Genomic DNA, 25,155 nt, shown 5'->3' with positions numbered 1-25,155 from the left:
ACAATGAAATATTCAAAATGGTACATTTCCCTGTTTCAATCGTAAACCTCATCTCACATGCAATGTACCCTTTCAAGTATAAAACATAAGGGCTCCTGCATCATGCTCCAAAAAGCTGACATTTGCAATTCCTTACATAAATCAAAAGAGCAGCATCTTGTGGTTGTACCCTTCTCAATCATGACTGTTAAGCAAATATATGATAGAAGTTCAGGAGGCCATGAATCTTTCAGGAAATTTTAGAACTGTGCCGCTCCCTGATGCACAGTAAAATGGTGGAGAGTTCAGGGATAAGATATCATTCATTATTGTCCAATTTTTGAGGGCCACCCGAAATTCTATGAATTTTTAAATACCCTTCCAAAGGTAAAGAACCGTGGAGGAAAATGCTGCTCATGTAATATGCAGCGTATATGCAAATTAGGCATACTTACGCAGAAAGCATGTACAGGAGTAGGTATGGAACCTCTAAATTATAGAGCTCAAAACAGAATAGTCCTACTCAAGACAGGCCTACTATGAGTGTCCATATAAAAATGACAAATTACACGTTATACTGCTCAAAATTAAAGAACCACAAATTTAGAGCACACAACTTCTAATGTCCAGTGATTGCTAGTAACAATGCAGAAAGAATAACAAACCTGTACTCGCAGTACTCTGGAATGGCACACTTGGCTCTTGAATAGTCCCAATGGCAATCGTCATCCCTGATTGGATATCTTATGGCTGCAATACCAGAAAAAAAAAGTCTATTCAGTGCAAATAAATTTGAATGTTCACATAATTGCAGGTCTTACAATCAAGTGAATCATTGTTTTGAAACCAACAATCTACACTAGTAGGTGCTAGCAATCAATTGGTGATGAAAGCTGGAATGAACAAAAATCCTCACAACAGGGGGAAAGATGGTAATAGAGGAAGAAGAACATGGATCCAATAGTTGCAAGGATGTTAGAAGACTAGCAAGAGAGACTGCAAAGAGTAAGGCGCTCCTGGAATGATGGGGCAGCTTCCAGCCCCGAAGAGTCCCCAATCAGCACTTGGGAGGAAATCTTTGCTGAGGTTGACTATTGACAATAAGAAACAAGTTCAGCAACCTCTTCCTCAACTCCTGGTAGAGAGAGGATGCAGTGTCTTCAGCTCAGAGAATTCTTGCTCCAGTCATAGCACCGCTTGGGGCTCCTCCAATACACAGACAGCACACTGGAGAGAGAGATAGGAAGTGGACTGTCAGATGTTCTACCTTTCACCAACTCTAATGAGGATGCTCTCATATTATAGCCAGATCTTGAGGCATCTAGGCAAGAATACCCCCAGCAACCTGAAATTGTGCTCTTCTTCATGACCATCACTTTGCCCTTGGTCAAGCATGACACTAAGGCACACCAGGGGTTTCTGAAATAGGAGGTATAAAACAGGTCATAGGTTTTAGATGAGTTTCATAAAATGTTACAAACAAGTTCATTAGAGATTAGACAGAAGTGTGAGACTTTATGATGACTCATGTAACATAGCAAATACTCATCCATAATTCTACACAATGCAAATGAGCCTTCAGATATCATCAATAGTTACATGCATCATGGTCCATTTTCCATGATGAACACTAACTCTTGCAATAGAAGTAGCCACCATTATATACATGTACCATGGACAATAACTGAAACAAAATTCCTCCAATACAATCAATATCCATGTTAGCATGTCAAATGAATGCATTTAGTTTAGGGCTTTTTTTGAAAGTTTAAAATAGGTGCTTCATTTGTTTATGAAACATTCCAGTATGGAACAAGTTTCCTAACCTAATGAAACAGGTTTCTTGGCAACTATGCACTAAGGGAAGCTACCTCTAGGGCAGAGTTTCACCTATTCAGCCCTTGCTATTGGTATGCACATCTTCTAAGACAAGTGGTTAGGAACTACTTGTTTGGAGTAGTAAAGGACATCGATAAAGAACACACTCATATATACAAGCTTCTCAGGGCGGTTTGGGAAGGAAATAGAAGCCATGGAGCACGACTATAGCACCACCGAGGGTGGCCATCCTGAAAAATAGGCCATGGCCAGCCAAGTGTGAAGACACTGCTGCTAAAGCTCCTGCTGGTGTCAAGTGTCTCCCTGTAGCTGCTCCCAACACCATGGAGTGAGTGGACAATGGATGACTAATGTTTTGCCAAGGTAGCATACACCAAAGGGCTCTCACTGCTGAGAATCATCTGGCAGTGTGCCTTCCAGATGTGCTTTGATTGTATCCTGCACCTCTGCCTCATAAAGTAAGTGGTGGCCCTGGCTAATTGAATCCCAGAAAAAGGCCCCCTAGGAGATACTGCTTGACGAAGTAAACAATACACACCCCATGCCAGTCGTACTGCCTCACGTGACCATAGGCAGCGCTTTGAAGTCTCCAGGCACTAGAATGGACAGTGCTTGTTGCAAACTCCATCCTGTTGCATCCGAGCTAACCAACTAGGTGGCAGCCTGGCTAATTGACTCCTGGCAAAGGCCCCCCCAGGAGATACTGCTTGACGAAGTAAACCATAGAGACCTCCCCATGCCAGCTGTGCTGCCTCCCATGACCATTGGTAGTGCTTTGAAGTCTCTGTGTGCTACAATGGACAGTGCTTGCAGACTCCATCCTACTGCATTTGAGCTAACCAACTAGGATAGAGGGGCCACTAGTTGAACAAACAAGAAACGGTGCTTCAATCTCTTAATGGGTATGAAAAATTTGTGCTTTCTCCCTCTACAAATGATTGCCTACTGAAAACCCATCAAGAAAAAAATTTTCTATGCTTACAATTAGCATTCGGTGCATCAATGCAGCACATTTTTGAAACACATGTAAAAATTTTAGCCTTCTTATTGAAGTCAAGCAAAGATAGTGTTTAAAGCACACAAGCTCCAATGGCAAAACAAGCAGTTTTGTTGTAAAGGATTTGCATTTGCTTAATTATTAGCCCCTGCTAGTTTTGAGACAATGTTCTATTACTAGGCTGTGTTCATCTACTTGCCCCTCTACCCTATTGACTGGTAGACCCCCATGAACTACAAGCCAAAGGAAGTAGGAGACTCTCCTCAGCCACCAACTATCCCTTAGGCATCACTAGAAGGTGTGTGGAAAGCATCCGTGATACTATGCTCTGCCCAATGTTTGTTGTGTGATGGGGCCCAATCCATGTCATTTTGCATCAAGATGTGTTGTCCAATCCAAGTTGTGAAAGCAAAGAAGCTCACTAATTTTTTGAGTGATTGCTGAGGCCGACCACTCTCCTGGGTCGCAGTCCAATTCATGTAGAGGCCTACCCTTCCAGATCTAAAGGTGCCACAGTTGCATGTCTAACCAAGCTATGTGGGGATCCAACTACCACATCTTCCCTTGGTGAAAACTATGCTGCCCACCTATGTCTTGGCTGCATGAGCTCTTGGTGAGGAGGGGCTGACCAATCCTGGGGGGTTGTTGTATCAGTATCCTAGCTCCTAGCCTCTGCCCCACTTTGGCATCCTACTACCTGCTGCAGTATCTCCAAGCTGGTCACCACTGATGAGAGGTCACAGGTTATGGTGGACCCACGCGGTGGGTTAGAGAAAAGATAGTTCACACTTCCACCTATATGGCCCGATTGGGCGCTTGTGACCAGAACTCACGCATATTAGGGTTAGACTCGCACACAGAAAAGATTGATGCCTTGAAGTGTGGGCTAGATCCACTAGAACAGACAATTACAATCAACAAGATGGCATGATCATGAAATGCTTGTATAATGTGCATGTGTGGGCTGAAAGCTTGAAATGCACATTTCTTTGCATAGGAAAGTCACATGAAGATTCTGATACCGTTTTTGCGATGTACACGGAAAAAGCTTTCATATGACACCCATATTGGGGGGGTCCCTAAATTTTAGGAGGTTCCTAAATTTTAGGAGCCTCGAATTAGCCTAAAAATGCTAGTCCTAAAAAATAGGGATGTCATTCTAAAAATAGTAAGTTCTGTACTCTGACTGTGCTTACTAAATTTGGTTGTTTCTATTCTTGACAGTATTCAACCCAAAAAGGAAGGCCATAGAGAAGAAACAAGTGCCAAGACACTTGTCACACAAGTTTCCAAGTGTCCCACCACTTGTCACATCTCATGACATGTGGCTGGACACTTGTCTTGTGCTACTCCACTTTCCCCTTTTGTACTAGCTCTTCCCTCTCCTATAAATAAGAGCTCGTTTTTCTTTATTCAGCATCATTTTTCTTTGCTGTAAACTCATGTACAACACCCACAGATAGCCAGAAACTGGCCCCATCCATCCCCATCATCATCCCCCACTTCTCCATTATCAAATTCCTCCATATTCCCTCTTCTATCACTGCTGTTTTACAGGACAGCAAGCCTGTAAATTCATTACAGCACCTCCTTCTCAAGCTCTTTCTTCCATTTTAGCAACAAGAAGCAAGCCCTATCCATGTACTACTGTTCAACGATGGAGAAAGGCTGATTTTCCCTCTTTCTTCTCTCATACTGTAAAGAAATCAGTTCTTATCATTGCATAATAGATAATGCATGTGTGTTTGTACATCTTTGCATGATCTTGTGAGAGTGAGAATTACTTCTCCTCACTCTTAGGTTGATTGTAACTGAGCTCTTCCCTAAGGGACTTGGGTTGAGCAGAAATACATTCCTTCGGGGGGGGTGGAGGGGGGTTGCCCATCTTCAACCCTCAATCTTGTCTCCATTACTTTTACATTTTTCATGGCTGTAATTTTGTGAGTAATTTTCATTTTCAGCTTTAAGTATTCATTCTCGTTTATATTAAATCTCGAAAACAAGCGAATATCATAATTGTTAAGCATACTACGTTGTTCGGGGCGTTTACAGTGGTATCAGAGCTTTGGCTCGGTTCTCACCCCAACACTGGTAGTGCTTACAATTATAAGTTTGTTTGTTTTCAGCCCTTGCATCGAGTGCTTGAGCATATTTTTTTTCTTAAGAGTCTCAATGGATCAGTCGAGTGCTATCCTTCAAGCCATTCAAAGTCTTAGAGAGGAGAATCAGCAAATTCGTGACCAACTTCTCAAACTAGAAAAAGTTGAGAATCCCAAAGAATTCAAGGAAAAAAGCCCATCTGCTTCAAGGAGACAAAGCCATACCAATGAAAGGAGCCGATCGAAGTCCAACTACTTCTAAGAGGCACTCCGATTCTACTTCAAGACAAAGAAAGAGATCGCGTCGAAGCTCATCCTCTTCTTCAAAGTCATCTGGCGCCTACTCTGATGGACCCTCTTCTAGTGATGAAGAGTCACACTCTTCTCGTGGAAGACCTCATCATCGTCAAAGGCGTCGACATTCTTCACCCTCGTCTCCATCTTCATCCCCATCAAGCACTTCATTATCTTCAACCTCAAGATCCGGGCATGGACGAAGGCATAAGAAGAAGAAGAAGACTAAGTCACTATCTCAACTTGAAAAGAAGATCAAGTTCAGTATATATGATGGTTTCCGAAATCCTGATCTTCTCTGAAGTTTATTCGTCAATTTCAAATTTTGTATGGTCGTGACAAGTATAAAGAAAAAGAAAAGATTAAGTTTGCAGCTTTACATTTAACCGACTTAGCCCATACTTGGTGGACGGGGTTGGAATATGATCATGCTGCCCCAAAATCATGGCGGTCCTTTGTTCGCATGATACAAAGCCAATTTCTTCCTATTCATTTCAAAAGAGATGTAAAAATGGAATGGGATCGGCTTTGGCAAAGGAAAAATGAGTCACTTGGTGACTATACCAAGAGATTTTGGGAGCTACTTTTGAAGGTCCAACATTTCAAGAAGATTAGCAGTTCGGAAAAGCTTAGGAAGTTTCAAGGAGGTTTGCATTTTAAACTTCATACTGCTCTTAATCATTATCATTGTTCTAGTCTCAGGGAACTCATTGACCATGCTGAGACATGGGAAATGGAGCACAATGGCAACAAATCATTCCAAAAGAATGATAAGAAGAGAGTAGCTGATGATGAGGAGTATTCAGCCCCAAATGAAGGACAAAAACAGCGGCAAAAGCAGCCATTAAATCAAAAGAAGATGAAGCCCTATGCACCTCCTAATGCTCCTCAATTTCGCTCCAATCTATACCCACAAGCAAAGCAACTTTCCGAAGAAGAAAAGCAACGCTTCATGAAAGAAGGGAAGTGCTTTAAATGTGGACAAACATGCCACATAGCGAAGCAATGTCCAAACAAGGGACAAAGCAAGGTTTCTGACAACAAGCCTAAGTCGCCAGTGAAAATTAATGCTATCAGTGATGTAGTTGCAAACACAACTCACACTCCAGAGATGCGCAAATTATTAAAAGCTTGGGGACAGTTGCAAGGTAAGCAAGCACTATTCTTGATAGATCTTGGGGCGAATGAAAATATCATTTCCTTGCAATTAGCTAAAGAGCTTGGATTAAAGAATGAAGAGATGGACACTCTGACAGAAGTTCGCCAAGCTTTAAATGCTGATGAAGGTGACACAGTGAAGACTGTGATACCCTACATTGGCAAGCTCAAGTTTCAAATTCAAGGCTACAGTAACGAAGATACCTTCTGTATCGGAGATCTTGATGGTTGCGATGTGATTCTTGGCATGCCGTGGAATCATAGAGTAGATTCAACCATCTTCTCTCAGAAAAAGAAGGTAGAACTCACCAATAAAGGCAAGAAGTACGAGATCCAAGCTGGAGTTTCTGGAGACACCATACCTATGGTAAGCCATATGCAAGTCTCTAGAGCAATTAAGGATTGTGTTCGATGTTGTTTGCTTTATGTCACTGATGTAAAAGATAATATGAATGCTGAAAACCAAGAGCGACTTTAGCTCTTGGAAAAGTATAAAGATTGTTTTTCGGAATATCTTCCTTATCAGCTTCCCCTAGAAAGGCCAGAAGACCATCATATTGATATTATCCCGGGCAATTCTCCTCCTAATATAGCACCATACCATGTGAGTCATCCTCAACAAGAAGAAATCAGAAAGCAAGTCAAAGACCTACTCAACCGTGGGCTAATTAGGCCAAGTAGCTCACCATTTTGTTCACCGGTTCTTCTTGTTCAAAAGAAAGATGGCACATTCAGGACGTGCATTGATTATCGAGCCCTCAACAAAATCACTGTGAAGAATCAGTTTCCTATTCCCAGAATTGACGACATTGTGGATCGTCTAGGAGGCTCAAAGGTTTTCAGCCGCATTGATCTAAAGAGTGGTTATCATCAAATTAGGGTAATACCACAAGATGTACACAAAACTGCTTTCTGCACTTCATACGGTCTTTATGAATTCTTGGTGGTTCCTTTCGGATTAACCAATGCACCAGCCACCTTTAATCGAATGATGGAGCGCATCTTTAGAGAGCATCGACAATATGTCGGTACTTTCTTTGATGATATTCTTGTCTTTAGCAAGAATGAAGAGGAGCATCATCAACACTTGGAAATTGTTCTACAATTACTTCAACAAAATCAACTCTTGGTAAATGGTAAAAAGAGTGAATTTTTCATGCATAAAATAAATTACCTTGGGCATGTCATCTCTTCTGAAGGGATTCAGATGGATCCTGAAAAGATCAGGATAATCCAAGAATGGCCTTATCTTCATGATGTACATGAGGTGCGATCGTTTCTTGGCTTATGCTCTTATTACCGCCGCTTCATCAAGCATTTTGCACATATGGCTTCTCCACTTCATGACCTTACAAAGAAGAAGATCTCTTTTTAATGGAAGTAAAAAGAGAAGGTAGCCTTCACAAGGCTGAAAACAACTCTTACTTTTGGACCTATTCTTATCATTCCAGATCAGGTAAAACCATTTGTGGTGGAAGCAGATGCTTGCGGTGATTGTATTGGTGCAGTGCTAAATCAAGAAGGCCATGCCGTAGCCTTTGAAAGCCGCCGTCTAAATGATGTGGAGAAAAGGTATGACATTTATGAAAAGGAGCTCTTAGCAGTGGTTCATGCTTTAAAGATATGGAAACATTATCTTTTAGGCAATGAATTCCTTATTAAAACTGATCATCAAAGCTTGAAGTATTTCAAGACTCAAAAGCATTTGCAGGAGAAACATGCAAGACGGAAAAATTTCTTGTCTATGTTTCATTTTCAAATTATGTACACTCCAGGGAAACAAAATGTAGTTGCTGATGCACTTTCTAGAGTGCCTCGCATTGCAACTATTACAGTGGCTCATCATGAAGATTTTCAAACGATGAAGAATACTTATGATGAAGATACTGATTTTGCAGCAATTTGGTCGAATTTACAGCAAGGAGGTTCTCATTCAGATTATTCCATCAAAGACGGTTACCTTCTTATGAACAATCGCCTTTGTGTCACTCTTCCTGTTCGACAAAAGGTACTTAAAGAAAGTCATGAACCCCCTTATGCAGGGCATAGAGGGAGGGCAGCCACTCTAAGTGCAATTGAGCGCTACTTTTATTGGCCAACATTACGAAGAGATACACATAACTTCATTAAGGCTTGTTTGGTATGCCAAAAATCCAAGTATGATAGGCAGAAGATTCCAGGATTGTTGCAACCTCTTCCAGTGCCCAAAGATCCATGGGAATCTATCACAATGGATTTCATCTCAGGTATTCCAAGAACACCTCAAGGTCATGATATGATTTGGGTCATAATTGATAGATTCAGTAAACAATCACATTTTATTCCATGTCATAAAACATTGAAATCCGCACAAGCTGCAAGACTTTTCATTCAACATATCTTCAGATTACATGGTATGCCTTCTTGTCATCCTCAAACTGACGGCCAAACAGAGGTGATGAATCTCACTCTTTTGGATATGTTGAAAGCTTATGTTAGTGAACATAAGTCACAATGGGAGAAATATCTTCCATTATTGGAGTTTGCTTACAACAATACAGTGCACTCATCCACAGGGAAAGCTCCAAATGAAATAGTACAGGGTAAAGTGATTCCTCCAATTATTCGCACTAAATGATAAGATTTTTGCTGCTGATGAGTTTGCTTCAGATTTAAAAAACCGCAATGGATCAAGTTCGAGCCACTATCAAAGTTACCTAAGAGCGACAAAAGAAGCAAGCAGATAAATGAAGAAGACCTTTGGCTTTTGAAAAAGGTCAATATGTCTTGCTAAAGTTTGATAAAAGCAGGCTCAAACAAGGTTCCGATCAAAATTCATCTTTTCCAAAGCTCTCCAGTAGATACTTTGGACCCTTCAAAGTGATTGAGAAAATAAATGAAGTTTCTTATCGACTTGAGCTTCCTGCTCATTGGAAAATACACAATGCTTTTCATGTAAGTTTGCTAAAACCTTACATAGGACCAAAACCGAAGGAACCCATTACTGAAGATCCCCCAGAAGTTGAAGAAACAGAGCAACTCTTGGAACCTAAACAGATTTTGTTTCACAAGGATCAAACCACGAGAAGTGGCCTTGTGACACGAAAATTCTTACTAAAATTCAAGAATCTACCGACAATAGATGCACAGTGGGTAGATGAAAAATTCATGGAGGAGTACCCAAACATTCTTCAGCCATATCAAGAAGCTTTTCAGCTGAGGACAACTGAATAAAAGCCAGAGGGCTGTCACAACTCTATAGAAACAGAATTTGTATCATTTTTTATTAATTTGTCTATATAATGATTTATTAAATTTATTTCCTTTGCACTAATTAGATATAAAGAAAAGTGCTTTGGAGCTGGCCACCCAACTGATGAGTGGTCACAGGTTATGGTGGACCCACACGGTGGGTTAGAGAAAAGATAGTTCACACTTCCACCTATATGGCCCGATTGGGCACCTGTGACCAGAACTCACGCATATCAGGGTTAGACTCGCACACATAAAAGATTGACGCCTTGAAGTGTGGGCTAGATCCACTAGAACAGACAGTTACAATCAACAAGATGGCATGATCATGAAATACTTGTATAATGTGCATGTGTGGGTTGAAAGCTTGAAATGCACATTTCTTTGCATAGGAAAGTCACATGAAGATTCTGATACCGTTTTTGCGACGTACACGGAAAAAGCTTTCATATGACACCCATATTGGGGGGGGGGTCCCTAAATTTTAGGAGATCCCTAAATTTTAGGAGGTCCCTAAATTTTAGGAGCCTCGAATTAGCCTAAAAATGCTAGTCCTAAAAAATAGGGATGTCATTCTCTAAATAATAAGTTTTGTACTCTGACTGTGCTTACTAAATTTGGTTGTTTCTATTCTTGACAGTATTCAGTCCAAAAAGGAAGGCCATAGAGAATAAACAAGTGCCAAGACACTTGTCACACAAGTTTCCAAGTGTCCCACCACTTGTCACATCTCATGACATGTGGCTGGACACTTGTCTTGTGCTACTCCACTTTCCCCTTTTGTACTAGCTCTTCCCTCTCCTATAAATAAGAGCTCGTTTTTCTTTATTCAGCATCATTTTTCTTTGCTGTAAACTCATGTACAGTACCCACAGATAGCCAGAAACTGGCCCCATCCATCCCCATCATCATCCCCCACTTCTCCATTATCAAATTCCTCCATATTCCCTCTTCTATCACTGCTGTTTTACAGGACAGCAAGCCTGTAAATTCATTACAGCACCTCCTTCTCAAGCTCTTTCTTCCATTTTAGCAACAAGAAGCAAGCCCTATCCATGTACTACTGTTCAACGATGGAGAAAGGCTGATTTTCCCTCTTTATTCTCTCATACTGTAAAGAAATCAGTTCTTATCATTGCATAATAGATAATGCATGTGTGCTTGTACATCTTTGCATGATCTTGTGAGAGTGAGAATTACTTCTCCTCACTCTTAGGTTGATTGTAACTGAGCTCTTCCCTAAGGGACTTGGGTTAAGCAGAAATACATTCCTTCGGGGGGGGGTTGCGCATCTTCAACCCTCAATCTTGTCTCCATTACTTTTACATTTTTCATGGCTGTAATTTTGTGAGTAATTTTCATTTTCAGCCTTAAGTGTTCATTCTCTTTTATATTAAATCTCGAAAACAAGCGAATATCATAATTGTTAAGCATACTACGTTGTTCGGGGCATTTACAAGAAGACATCAAACCAGGGAGATGGCAGTTGAGTCAAAAGAATCATAGCTATATCCTTTGAAGAGATCATCCTGCAAGGGATGCAAGCTCATCCCTCATATCCTCCAACCTGTGAATATGATCCTTCGTGGAAGGAGAATCATCAGCAACAAGTATCCATAATCTTTTCTTGAGAGTAATCGGATGGTGAAATATCTTTTGAGATACAAAGAAGCAAGATTTGTCCATAGTTCCGTTTGTTGGGTTTGACTCACGCCTACGCTCACAGAGGAGTATCAGTGATCTGTAGTGGCAAATGTCTTTTGCTAATACAAAGAAGCAAGATTTGTCCACACTTCCGTTTGTTGGGTTTGACTCACACCTACGCTCATAGAGGAGCATCCATAATCTTTTCTTGAGAATAATCGGGTGGGCAAATGTCTTTTACCCTTTGACTTCCCTTCTTCTTCCCCCCCCTCCCGAACTTGCAACAAAAGCTTTGGTGGAGGTGGATCCATTGGCAACCTCTTTGGCATGCTCGTCATGCTCCAAAACAAGTGGGGCAAAGCTCCTCCCATAGAAGCTTCTCATGGGTCCTTGATGTAAGAAGGCTGGTGTGTAGAAGACATAAAACTAGGGAGATGGCAGTTGAGTCAAAAGAATCACAGCTATATCCTTTGAAGAGATCATCTTGCCAAGGGATGCAAGCTCATCCCTCATATCCTCCAACCTATGAATATGATCCTTCATGGAAGGAGAATCATCAACAAAAAGCATCCGTAATCTTTTCTTGAGAGTAATCGGGTGGGCAAATGTCTTTTGATGATACAAAGAAGCAAGATTTGTCCACAGTTCCGTTTGTTGGGTTTGACTCACGTATACGCTCACAGAGGAGTATCAGTGATTTGTAGTGGCAAATGTCTTTTGATGATACAAAGAAGCAAGATTCGTCCACACTTTTGTTTGTTGGGTTTGACTCACGCCTACGCTCACACAGGAGTATCCGTAATCTTTTCTTAAGAGTAATTGGGTGGGAAAATGTCTTTTACCCTTTGACTTCCCTTCTTCTTCCCCCTCCTCCTGAACTTGCAACAAAAGCTTTGGTGGAGGTGGATCCATTGGCAAACTCTTTGACATGCTCGTCATGCTTCAAAACAAGTGGGGCAAAGCTCCTCCCATAGAAGCTTCTCATGGGTCCTTGATGTAAGAAGGCTGGTGTGTAGAAGACATCAAACTAGGGAGATGGCAGTTGAGTCAAAAGAATCATAGCTATATCCTTTGAAGAGATCATCCTGCCAAGGGATGCAAGCTCATTCCTCATATCCTCCAATCTGTGAATATGATCCTTCGTGGAAGGAGAATCATCAACAACAAGCATCCGTAATCTTTTCTTGAGAGTAATCGGGTGTGGGCAAATGTCTTTTGATGATACAAAGAAGCAAGATTTGTCCACAGTTCCATTTGTTGGGTTTGACTCACGCATACGCTCACAGAGGAGTATCAGTGATCTGTAGTGGCAAATGTCTTTTGATGATACAAAGAAGCAAGATTTGTCCACACTTCGGTTTGTTGGGTTTGACTCACGCCTACGCTCACAGAGGAGCATCCGTAATCTTTTCTTGAGAGTAATCGGGTGGGCAAATGTCTTTTACCCTTTGACTTCCCTTCTTCCCCCCTCCCAAACTTGCAACAAAAGCGAGGCAAAGCTCCTCCCATCGAAGCTTCTCATGGGTCCTCGATATAAGTGTTGGGTATCTCACACACCTTACTTACGCCTACGCTCATATGGGAGTGTGCGGGTGATCACTAGGACACTGGGGCACTTTTTACTCTCGGTAGGAGAGGTTTTTTCCCCCAGATTATGTGTACTATTTTGTATGTGCTTGTGGTGCACACTTACGGGCACTTACTGTGTTCGGGTGTGAACAGTCCCTTACAACCCTAAGGTATAAGGGTTATCATTTGTACTTTCAGCTTACACTCTATTCAGTACTATTGCATTGGGTATCGTGCTCAACTCTGTCTCTCACTCTCACACTGTCTACTGCACTTCAGCTGCACCTCGATCCTCTCCCATCTGACATTTGGTATCAGAGCTGGTCAGCAGCTCTGTTCGGTTCCCGAGGACTTGCGTCAGCACTGACAGCTCGTCAGTACCTGTCTGGTACAGCACGTGCAGCCTGTACCTTCGTCAGCAGCCACGTCACTTGCAGCTCAGTCCTGCCCGTCAACAGTCGTAGTCGTCCGTCAGCAGCTCGCGAGCAGCACCAGGTCCACGTCTGACATCAGTCTCGTCACGTCAGCTGCAGGCGCTGACGTATGCCAGCGCGCTGTCCAACAGTGCAGTCCTCGTCAGCCCGCAAGTCTGACAACAGCCCGCCTGTCACCGTTTTTAAAACTCCACGTCAGCAGCCCGTCGCCTGCCCTGTCCACGTCGCCTGCCCTGTCCACGTCGCTGCCTTCTACGTTGGCCCGCCAGTCAACGTCCTGCCCACTTCGCCTTCTGACGCCCTGTCCCGCCAGACGAGCTGCTCCCGTCTGCCCGCCATCTGACGCCCTGTCCCGCCACTGGTGCCCTGACGTGCCGCCTGTGTCCTGACGCGCCATCCTGCACGCCTGTACCTGTGCGTCAGCCCGACTGTACCCAGCAGTCATTACCTCGGGAATCGTGCCCGTCGTCAACACGCAGAGGTAACATTCTGCACTTTTCTGTTACACAGGAGTTCGTGCAACAGGTTCAGGTTCAGCATTGGGAAACGTGCTGAACAGCAGGTTCAGTTTTCAGCATTGGGAAACGTGCTGTGTCTGTCTGTGACACATTGAATGCACATTTTGGGGCTTTTGTAACAGACATTTGTGACAGAAATTTTGGGCAGAAAATTTTGGGGCTTTTGATGTTTTAGTGCTGCTGAGCACTAATTGCACCTTGGAAAGCGTGCATCAGTGACAGTTTTTTTGTGACAGAGTACCCTTTGCACATTAATTGCAGACTTGTGTTTGCTGCAATTTCTGGAAATTTGCAGATTTCCAGCCCGTACTGCATTGACATTGCTCAATTGCCTTTTGGGAAATAATGGCAAATCAGGGAGGAGATGTATTCACCTATGTGTCCAAGGAAGACCGATTGGATGGGAATAATTATTCCCTTTGGTCTTTTATGATGAAGAATGTATTAGTGGCAAAAAATTTGTGGGATTATGTCAGTGGAGAGGAAGCACGACCGGGAGTTGTGGCTCCCGCTACTCCTCCTCCAGGAGGACGTGCAAGAGGGCAACCTCAACCCCCTCCACCTCACCCCGCTCAGCCACTTCCCCCAAGAACTGCAGCTCAGAAAACTTGGGATACACGGGATGCACAGGCTATGTCGCTGATTGCATTGGCAGTTCAGCGTTCTATCATTCCTCATATTCGTTCAGCAGCTTCTTCACAAGAGGCTTGGTTGATATTGGAGCAGATGTTTGCAGGAAAGAATGAGACTCGCATCTCTTTCTTGAAGAAAGAGCTAGAAACTCTAAAGATGAATGAGGGTGATTCTATGCAGGATCATCTCAACAAAATTCAGGACTTGCGGGAGCAACTCATGAATGTGGATGAGTACTACTCAGATGCGCAGCTGATTTCTACGACATTGAATTCACTGCCTCCCTCTTACTTGGCTTTTCATACTGCCTTGAACCTCACTATGAGGATTTCGAAAGAGCCCATCACTTTCATTCAGCTTGTCAGTTTGCTTCTAGAGGAGGAACAAACTAGACGGAACAGTGGTGTGGATGGTATAGCCTCTGAGCAGGCTTTTATGTCAAGGCAGAAGGGTAAAAACAGCCAAGGGAAAAATGCTTCGCAGAGTTCTGGTAGTAGTAACACTTCACAGACAAGTCAGAAACAGGGGGGCACGCAAGCCAAGAAAGGAAAATGCCATTACTGCAAGAAGCCTGGCCACTACATCACTGAGTGCAGGAAGCGCATCGCCAAAGAGAAGAAGAAGGAGTCAGGGATGTCTGTTTCTGCAGCTCCTTCCACTGCTAGTGAGTCCGCGTCCTTTGTTGCAGACAGGGACTATTGTTTTTACACTTGCAGTTATGATGTCTCTTGGGCTGATAGAGCATTTAGCTCTACAGAAGATGCTGACACTTGGTTCTTTGACAGTGGTGCTTCACAGCATATCACATCTCGTAGAGATTTGTTTGCTTCTCTTGGTGCACCTCCCGTTGGGAAGTCTGTTCAGTGTGCTAATAATGCATCATACCCTGTTTGTGGTATTGGGGAGATTCAGCTTACAGCCATTGATGGCTCTATTCTCCGCCTACAGGATGCTTTGTATGTGCCTGGCATTAAGAAGAATCTGCTTTCCATTTCTTCTATGGCACGTTGTGGTTTGCAGGTCACCTTTGATGATGACTGTTGCATGGTCCGTGACAAGGAACACATGACATTGGTCTTGACAGGTTCTCTGTGTCATGGGTTATATGAGTTGGATGCTCTTTCGGTAGATCAGTCTGCATATTTGACATCCACTCTTACTACTGCTATGTTAGAGGCAGAGTTATGGCATGCTCGTTTGGGGCATGTAAACTATGGCAGCTTGATGCTATTACAGCGTACTCAGATGTTGGATGGATTACCTCTCTTGGAGAGACCTCCTGAGCATTTATGCGAGGGTTGCATTTTGGGGAAAATGCATCGTTTCTCTTTTCCCCGTGATGTTGCTTTTAGAGCAACAGCCAGATTGCACCTTGTGCATTCGGATGTTTGTGGGCCCATGCAGACACAGTCATTGGGTGGTTGTTACTATTTTGTAACATTTATTGATGACTTTACACGTTTGTGCTGGGTCTATTGCTTGAAAAAGAAGTCAGAAGTGTATGATGCATTTTTGGCTTTCAGTGCACTTGTGGAAACTCAGTCTGGTTGCAAGATTAAGACTCTCCGTTCGGACCGAGGGGGGGAATACATGTCCTCTATGCTGAATTCTTATTTGCAGCAGAAGGGCATTATCCATCAGTACACTACTGCATATACTCCACAGCAGAATGGGGTAGCAGAGAGGAAAAATCGGTCACTCATGGAGATGGCCAGATGTATGCTGAAGGCAAAGAGTTTGCCTCATAGTTTTTGGATGGAAGCCGTCATGTGCGCTTGCCACATTTTGAACAGATGCCCTACCAAGGCCTTGAAAACCGTCACACCTTTTGAGGCTTGGCACAGCCGCAAACCTTCTGTTGGCCACTTCCGTACTTTTGGGTGTCTTGCATATGCCCATATTCCACAGGTACTTCGAAAGAAGTTGGACAACAAGGCTGTAAAATGCATCTTTATGGGATATAGCAGCGAAAGCAAAGGCTACAGACTCTATGATCCCGTGACCAAGAAGGTTTTTGTCAGCAGGGATGTTGTATTTGATGAAAAATCAGAATTATCCTTGGCTGGTTTTGATACATATCAGGCTGCCCGTGATGTCTTTGAAGGGCTGCTGCCCATCACATTTGGTGATTCAGCTGGTACTTCAGCAAATGAACCTAATGTTCAGCCAGCTGCTCCTATGGAACATGCAGTAAATCAGCACATTGCTGAAACTGAAATTCAGCAGGAACTTGTACACAGTCAGGAAGCAAGACAGGTGCCTAGATGGTACACGCAGACTATGAGAGATAGTCATTTGGAAACACCCTTGGCTGGTCGTACTCGAAGGCAAACTCGACTGCATGATTCAGCACATTCCATGGAGTTTGTTATGGCAGCATGTACTCATGATAATGAGGAGCCTGAATGTTTTGAGGATGCACAACATAGTGTGCATTGGATGGCAGCCATGCAAGCTGAATTGGATTCTATTCATAAGAATCATACTTGGGATTTGGTGTCTTTGCCAGTTGGCAAGCGTGCCATTGGTACGAAATGGGTCTACAAATTGAAAAGGAATGCAGATGGATCCATAGATAAGTACAAGGCACGGCTGGTAGCTAAAGGCTACGCACAGAAAAAGGGCATTGACTATGAGGAGACCTTTGCTCCTACCTCCCGTATGACGACCATTCGGTCTATGATTGCCTTGGCTGCACATTTTGGTTGGAAAGTGCATCAGCTGGATATAAAGACTGCATTCTTACATGGGGAACTTCAGGAAGAAGTGTATGTACAGCAGCCCATTGGTTTTGCAGTTGAAGGCTCAGAAAATTTAGTATGCAAGCTGAGAAAAGCTCTATATGGTTTGAAACAAGCTCCACGAGCTTGGTACGCAAAGATAGATGCCTTCTTGCTTAGTCAGGGGTTTGTAAACAGCCCATCTGAGTCTACCCTTTATGTACATAAAGAGGGGGGATCCATGCTGATTTTGTGTCTATATGTAGACGACCTTTTGCTCACTGGAACACGTGCTGATCAGATTTCAGCATTCAAAAATAATTTACAGCAAACTTTTGACATGTCTGACTTGGGTATTTTGCACTTTTACTTGGGCATCCAGTTTGTACATGATGCTAGAGGGATTGGATTATGTCAGTCAAGGTACATTGGGCAACTTCTTGAGAAGTTTGGCTTACAGGATTGCAAGCCAGTTTGTACACCCATGGAACCTGGGCTCAAACTGTCATTACATGATGACAGTGATTTGTTTGATATCCATACTTATGCTCCAGCAGTGGGATGTCTCATCTATCTATGCCACACTCGGCCAGACATACAGTTTGCCGTTTCAGTTTTGAGCAGGTACATGCATCAGCCTCGTATGTCGCATTGGCAAGCTGTGAAGCGTGTGTTTCGTTACTTGCAGGGTACTAGAGCTCTTGGATTGCTTTATGCCAAGGGGGGACCACTGCAGTTACATGCTTACAGTGACTCTGATTGGGCTGGTGATTTTGATACTCGTCACTCCACTAGTGGCAATTGTTTCTTTCTTGGCTCGTCATGCATTTCTTGGCTTAGCAAGAAACAATCCACTGTTGCCACGTCGTCATGTGAAGCTGAGTACAAGGCAGCCTTCACTACTGCAGTTGAGTGCGTATGGCTTAGACGCTTACTTGCTGATTTGGATGTATCTGTTACGGAGCCTACTCCTTTATATACTGACAGTCAGAGTGCCATTGCAGTGGCACGGAACCCTGTGTTTCATGCTCGCACGAAACACATAGAGATTCACTACCACTTTGTCAGAGAGAGGCTACATGCAGGTGATATCAGCCTTGTCTACTGTCCTACCACCAGCAATGTGGCAGACATCTTCACCAAAGCTCTTCCACGAGACAAATTTGAAGCATTTCACGATGCTTTGAATTTGACGCCCTTTGGTGGCGGATGATCCTTGTACACTTGATCACTCTTCACTCCAGGGGGGTTTGTTGGGTATCTCACACACCTTACTTACGCCTACGCTCATATGGGAGTGTGCGGGTGATCACTAGGACACTGGGGCACTTTTTACTCTCGGTAGGAGAGGTTTTTTCCCCCAGATTATGTGTACTATTTTGTATGTGCTTGTGGTGCACACTTACGGGCACTTACTGTGTTCGGGTGTGAACAGTCCCTTATAACCCTAAGGTATAAGGGTTATCATTTGTACTTTCAGCTTACACTCTATTCAGTACTATTGCATTGGGTATCGTGCTCAACTCTGTCTCTCACTCTTACACTGTCTACTGCACTTCAGCTGCACCTCGATCCTCTCCCATCTGACAGTAAGAAGGCTGGTGTGTAGAAGACATAAAACTAGGGAGATGGCAGTTGAGTCAAAAGAATTATAGCTATATCCTTTGAAGAGATCATCCTGCCAAGGGATGTAAGCTCATCCCTCATATCCTCCAACCTGTGAATATGATCCTTCGTGGAAGGAGAATCATCAACAACAAGCATCCGTAATCTTTTCTTGAGAGTAATCGGATGGGCAAATGTCTTTTGATGATACAAAGAAGCAAGATTTGTCCACACTTCTGTTTGTTGGGTTTGACTCACACCTACACTCACAGAGGAGTATCAGTGATTTGCAGTAGGACACTGGGGCACTTTTTACTCTCCTTATGAGAGGTCTTCCCCTGCAAGTTATATTATCTTCTATTTTATGTGCTTATGTTACACAGTTCTTTTACACCTTTCGGGTGTGAAGGCACATTAACGACCCTAAGATTTAAGGGTTGTACTTTGTACTTTTATCACACTCATTGGTAATTGCATTGGGAGTCGTGCTATCTTCACTCTCTCACTCTCCACTGTCAACTGTGTGCTCTCAGCTGAGCTTTGGTTCTCCATATCTCACATTTGGTATCAGAGCTTAGATCTAGCTCAGCCTCTTGCCTTGTCCGGTTGCGTACTAGCAGCATCGACACCTCAGAGCTTAGCTAAGCTACCCCCTAGTTTAGCTGCCGCCTTCTCAACCTTTGCAAGCTCATGAGCTCATGAGCTCTTGCCCATCTAGTTGTTATCTGCCAATAGCTAGGCTCATAAGCTCTTGCCCATCTAGTTATTGTCCGCCAGTGTGAGTAGCGATGTTGCTCCCAACCGCCCCTTGCGCCAATAGTTGTTGCTTGCAGTGTTGCTTGTGCAGTCATTTGCAGGATGGTAGCATCGAAGACGGATAAAGATGACGGAGTCAGAGTGTGCACTTGCCAAGGAAAAGGAAGATGAATGAATGTGTTTGCCAAGTGGGAGGAGTGCCAAATAAATAGGCACAAATCATAAAAATTGGCCGATTGCAATTTGGGGCCAAAAATATGACTGACCAGCATTTAATGTTGGTAAAATGCCAAAAAATCTCAGAAAAATCTTGGAAAGGGTGGACAAAGTCCGGCAAGTGAGGTAGACTAATGAATGTAAAAATTTCTCAAGAAATACACACAACATCCCGATTGGAGGAGAAAATGCACAGAAAGACAATAAACTGAGTTCTCTAGAATGAGCTATCTCCTCCATTAAAAAAAAAAAGTCCTCGCCTGACTCAGACTGTGGTTCACAAGTAGGAGATGACAAAGCATGAAAAACATGACTGCTAATAGGAAGTCCCGTTTTTCAGATGCACTAGCGCATAGAAGCATATGCAATGGGCACTTGGCTTAGTTATACTATAGATCCAATTGCTTGTGCTAGATGTTGAGAGTCAAAGAAAAGACAAAGATGCTCTATAGAAGACTGTCCAAGGGATTAAGAGGTTTGAAGAAAAGCCCTCGAGATGGTTTTTCATGGCACAACAGAGACTATGATAGTGACTTGGGGGATAGTTGTTTGTTCATGAACAGAGGCTGTCTAGTCGTGAACGAAGGCCTAACTTGCGCTTGTGAGGATGTTCAAGGGAGTCATTCCATTTGGCCATTGCTTGATTAGGATTTCCATACCAAATATTTTGTAGTTAGAGTGGACCAAGGTGCATTGTCATTGGTGGGAGCTAGCATCACCGTTTGGTTATTTGGACTGCCAAGTGTAGTCATGCTCTAGAATTATTGGACATGTCCATTACAAAGACTCTCCGCAAGATTTGGACAAAGATTGTCCATGCTCTTCATAGGAGATGGGATAGGCTTAGGTGACTCAAAGACCATAAGGAGGAGAGATGCTTTTCGCAAGATCTAGGATTCTAGCACTTTCTTTCATTTTCAGCCACACATGATCTTGAATTGTAGGCCTCTTGATTGGTCCTTCATTTAGACCTTGTAACAGACTTCTTCTTTGTTTGATATTTGTTATAATTTGAAAGTTTGTTTATTAGAGGGCTAATTTTGTACTTTAAAAAACATGTTTCCAATGTGGACAAAGGGGCCACATAGCAAAGCAATGTCCAAACAAAGAATGAAACAAGATCTTTGAAGAGCTCGTTAGGTGGAAGCTATACAGAGCATTGGAGAGGATAAGAGAATACAATGAAGCTCTCTTTTGTATTGAGAGTCAAGCCTATGAAGAGAAAAGGCCTGGTTAGGTAGGAGAGACCAATTATATGGTTTTGACCCATTAGAGTGGTCAGCCTATATAGTGGTGTTTTTACATACCATAGTTGGTTTTTCCACACAAAAAGTATATTCTCCTCAAAGCTAGATTCAAGAAAACTTACAATTCTTAGAACACTTATAAAACTTAAATAACCAATGACTTCTTTGCATAATGATAGGTAAATAAGGACATGTCTCTATGGAAGGAAGGTTGTATGGAAGGATTGAATGATGTAAATTTGAGATAGCATTACATGGAAAGTTAAGAGTTCTTTGAACCAGTCAATAGCGTTTGTAAAGCATGCTTTGCATTCCCATTGCATACTTTCACATTCCATTACATGGAATGGTAAGAGTTTTCTAGAATTGTCAATGACAGTTGCAAATCATACTTTCACATTTCCATTGCATGGAATGGTGGAACTTTTCAGAACAGTCAACCAGTGAGTGTAGACATATACTAACACTCCCATTCTTGGAAAATCTTAATAGAGAATGATATTGCATTCTGCAAAGGGTATCAAACAAGATGCAAAAGTCTTCAAAGGCTTCCAAATGGTAGGAAAGACCTCAAAGACTAGAATCCTGAATGTACTTGTCACTCTCTCATTTTGTGCTCTCTGCAGTAGGCCCACACACCACCACACTGTTTATAGCATCAGAAAACTGTACTTTCTTCAAACAGCACAAGATCAAGGTAGAGCAGCATTCTACTCAAAGGCAAAAGACAACAAAGCAAAGCCTCATGTCAAAAAAGGCTTATCAAAAGGAAAGACAGGTGCACTTGTGTTGCTAAGACTACAGCAGCAGCTATGCAATTATGTTAAGAGAATAATGCGATTATTCATGATCTTGTTCGTGAATACAAGGAAACCATTGGAAACATGTTAAACTTTCTTACACATACCCTTTGACACAAACTTTCTTTGAGCATCTGGATGAAGACTGTGTATCACTTCTAGCCAAAGCTCCCTCATCAAAGCGGAAGATCGCACCATATTTCTGTGATTTACTGTTTGCAAGATCATAGACACTTTCATTATAATAGAGTGACCAGAAAAGTATGTAAGAATAACATTCAAATCCATCAACTTACTATTATATATGCTAAAATGGTGTATTAAAAAAAAATATACACGTAGTTGTATACATACAAAGTAAAACAGGTATCAGAATACACATTTATGTGCACGCGTCTGTATATGCGTATGTATATATTTATACAAGCATATATGTATGCACACAGATTGAAGAGATGGAATTTAATGTTTGAACCAGTTGACATAGGATCTAAACTCAACATATGACCTTTACAACTGTAGGTTATTATTTCAACACTCTGCCAAATTGTTTGAATTCTTCATCAAGAATGCCTTCTTTATGGAAGATGGCTATGGAAAACAAGCATGCATCTATATATGTACATACATATGTACATATGTGCATACATATGTACATATGTGCATACATATGTACATATGTGCATACATATGTACATATGTGCATACATATGTACAGTTTTATGTATGGATGGATGAATGCATAAATAGATAGATATGTGAGTGCTATGTACCTACATGCATCTATTAGTTGAGCATTGCTTGTGCCTACATGTAGTCTTATATGTATATATAGTATACATGTAACTACCTTTATCAAACTCCCAAACTGCTGTCTTTTTACCAGGAAGACTAACTCCATCTTCATAGAATGTGATATAATTTACCCTGCTGTCACGTGACATATTTGGTACGATGTCAAAGCCCAAGGGATGTTCAACATTTATAGCTTCTTGTACGTCTGAGCCATCATGTGCACTCTGCAATATTTCCTCAATAAATTAGCACTAAACCCAAAGATTTTAAATGCTACCTCTGCACTAGGAACTCATAACTCAAAATACAAGAAGCCAAAAAATTTTACAAGCTATGCATTTGGGGGCATCTCTAAAGAGGCCAAAATGGCCGATGAGACACAAACAATGGATAGATATGTTACTGATCTCATCAATTAGAAAAACAAATGAAGTGAAATAAAAAACTGAGAATGAATGAACTAACTAAACTCACAGCCATATGAACTGCAATTGTAACATCCTACAAGCAACACTACAAAACTTCAAAAATGAGAAAATGTACAATGCTGACTGGAGTGCTGGAACTTAACGGATCTGCGAGAGTCCTCTGTCTAGGTGGATCAACATATGCTCTATTGTCTCTCAGTATACTCTCTCTATGCCTCTGATTTCCAAAAGGAATAAACCCAATCACATTTGATCCTCATACTAGCTACATATTGCAGAGAGGTCCAAACCCCTCTCAGAAGAGACAACGGTATCTCCCTCTTGTAATTTATTGTGCATTGAAACACATGTTGTTTCTCCAACTTTACCTCCTAATGGAATAACCAGAAAATACAGTCCTCTGCAGCTCTGTATGTAGTGAAATGTTTCTATCCTTACTTGATGCAAAGAGACCTAAATCTGTCCAATTGCACTACATATCCCATGTGAGAGGTGTACATCCTGTATGCTAAGTCTACTGACAAATCCATGATGCAAGGTATGTAGAAAATGGTGCTAGTAATGAGCCATTTTCATACCAAGTGGCTTTTGAGGACTGACCCAAGTCCTCTCTATACCTAAACTGAGAATATCCATCCTAATGACCCGGTTCTCAGTGAGTGTGTGAGCTCCAAATGTGGGCAATCCAAGCCATACTGAAAAGGTGGGAGGTGATCCATCAATAATCCATGTGTCCCAAATGTCAATGTCAATTAATAATTAAATAAGGTGAATTACCAATTTGACCTTAATTAGCTCTTTAAAACAGCCCCAAAACTTAAAAATTACCCAAGTTTTTGTCTCATAAACAAACACCCAAACTTTTTGGAGGATCCACATCTATAAATATGAGGCTCCCCAGCTACTTGATCTATCCTTGTTTTGTAGATTTCTCCACCAGTTGGTACCCTGTCCCACTGCTATCTACACTCCTCATCTGATGGATACCTTAGTTCATGGTGCTGTCCATCAGCCAGGTGCCCTGTCCAGCCTCCCTACACTGCTGTGTTTCCTGATCTCAACCTGCTCTAGCCTGTTCAGAGTTGTCTAAAGCCTGGAGACTGCAGCAGAGGTTGCGTTCACCACTCAGCCCTTGCCATACACTGCTGATGCCATCATACAACTATCGCTTGATCTGCAGCACTCTGCATTTGCTACCTGTACCTGCTGCCCTGCATCTACACTGTGTCTGGGAGCTGCTGCCTACCTCAGAACTGCTGCACATTTTGTCAGATCAGTCCACATCAGGTTCAGCTCTGCGCTTTGGAACACAGCAGGCTACAGTGTTGTTTCCAGTCATTTACAGCAGCTGGTCAATTTACTAAAGGTTGCCTAAAACAATTTGGGATCCTTTCAGAGTAGTTTACACTCCATTTGGTCTTTGCCCCATTCCATTCTGAGACACACAAGTTCGAGGTTCTGAATTCACTTTTGCATAGTGTGTTTTCAGCATTCAGTATTCATTCATTCTTCTTTACCTCCAAGTTACTCTTCACCTTTGAGCTCTACTGTTCTATGATTGTGTCTTGTCATACACTTTGTGCTTATCTTCTGTGCTGGAGTACCTCTTTACATGGTATCAAAGTAGGTACTCATTGAAGAAACCTAAGCCTTGATTTGAAAGCTCGACATAAAAAACAACAAAGAACTCTGAAGGAAAGATGATTCCAACACTTCATCACCACTTCAATCTCTAGAACAACCTATGTTGAGAACCAAATAGGAGTGGTACTCATAACTATCTCCCAAAGATTTTGATATAGGTGGAGATTGAGACGACTACTTTGGCCATCGTCAAGCTCATGTAGGGTCATATATCCGAGTTTCACTCACAACTTCAACACTTTGACTTTGCATCTGAGTATTGGGCACATCTAGTCGACCACTAAGCAACTCACAATCATACCCAATGTATCAACCTCAACCATGAGCTCCAAGAGTTCAAAATCACATAGAGGAATGATTTGACTATCAAGCTAGCCGAGTATAAACAATTACTTGCTAAATTTGCCATGATTGTCTTATCCAAGTTAGTTGACGATCAAGTTACTTTGTTTGTGAACAAGTTGCCAAATAAATATTTCAATTCTATCTAGCAAACTATCTCCTAGTCCCAGTTACCCACCTTCTATAAGTTTAAATGACAACTTTCGT

At 42.2% G+C, this 25,155-nt stretch overlaps 1 protein-coding gene across 12 annotated transcripts in view; it reads right to left on the bottom strand.

The window, feature by feature from the left end:
• The window catches only part of LOC148031522 (phospholipid--sterol O-acyltransferase-like), a 110,126-nt gene that overhangs the window by 7,425 nt on the left and 77,546 nt on the right, over window positions 1-25,155 (bottom strand). For 8 of the 12 annotated variants that reach the window (XR_015691908.1, XR_015691909.1, XM_087685047.1 and 5 more), the window contains exons 12-14: window positions 22,590-22,758; window positions 21,847-21,951; window positions 645-729 (exon numbers count right to left, since the gene is read on the bottom strand). Coding sequence is in view for 6 of the 12 variants with exons in the window: in XM_087685047.1 (XP_087541173.1) it covers window positions 645-729; window positions 21,847-21,951; window positions 22,590-22,758 (359 nt within the window). In the remaining 6 variants the exon portion in view is untranslated. Of the gene's footprint in view, window positions 1-644; window positions 730-895; window positions 1,399-21,846; window positions 21,952-22,589; window positions 22,759-25,155 lie in introns of those variants that run through there. The other 4 variants (XR_015691911.1, XR_015691910.1, XR_015691912.1 and 1 more) reach the window with 4 other exon arrangements.

This window comes from Lygodium microphyllum, chromosome 9 (assembly GCF_053477565.2).
Source record: "Lygodium microphyllum isolate KBCC chromosome 9, Lygodium_microphyllum_v1.1.10, whole genome shotgun sequence".
NCBI lineage: Eukaryota > Viridiplantae > Streptophyta > Polypodiopsida > Schizaeales > Lygodiaceae > Lygodium > Lygodium microphyllum.
Note: the sequence above shows the minus strand (reverse complement) of the source record. Positions and strands in the feature narration are given on the sequence as shown.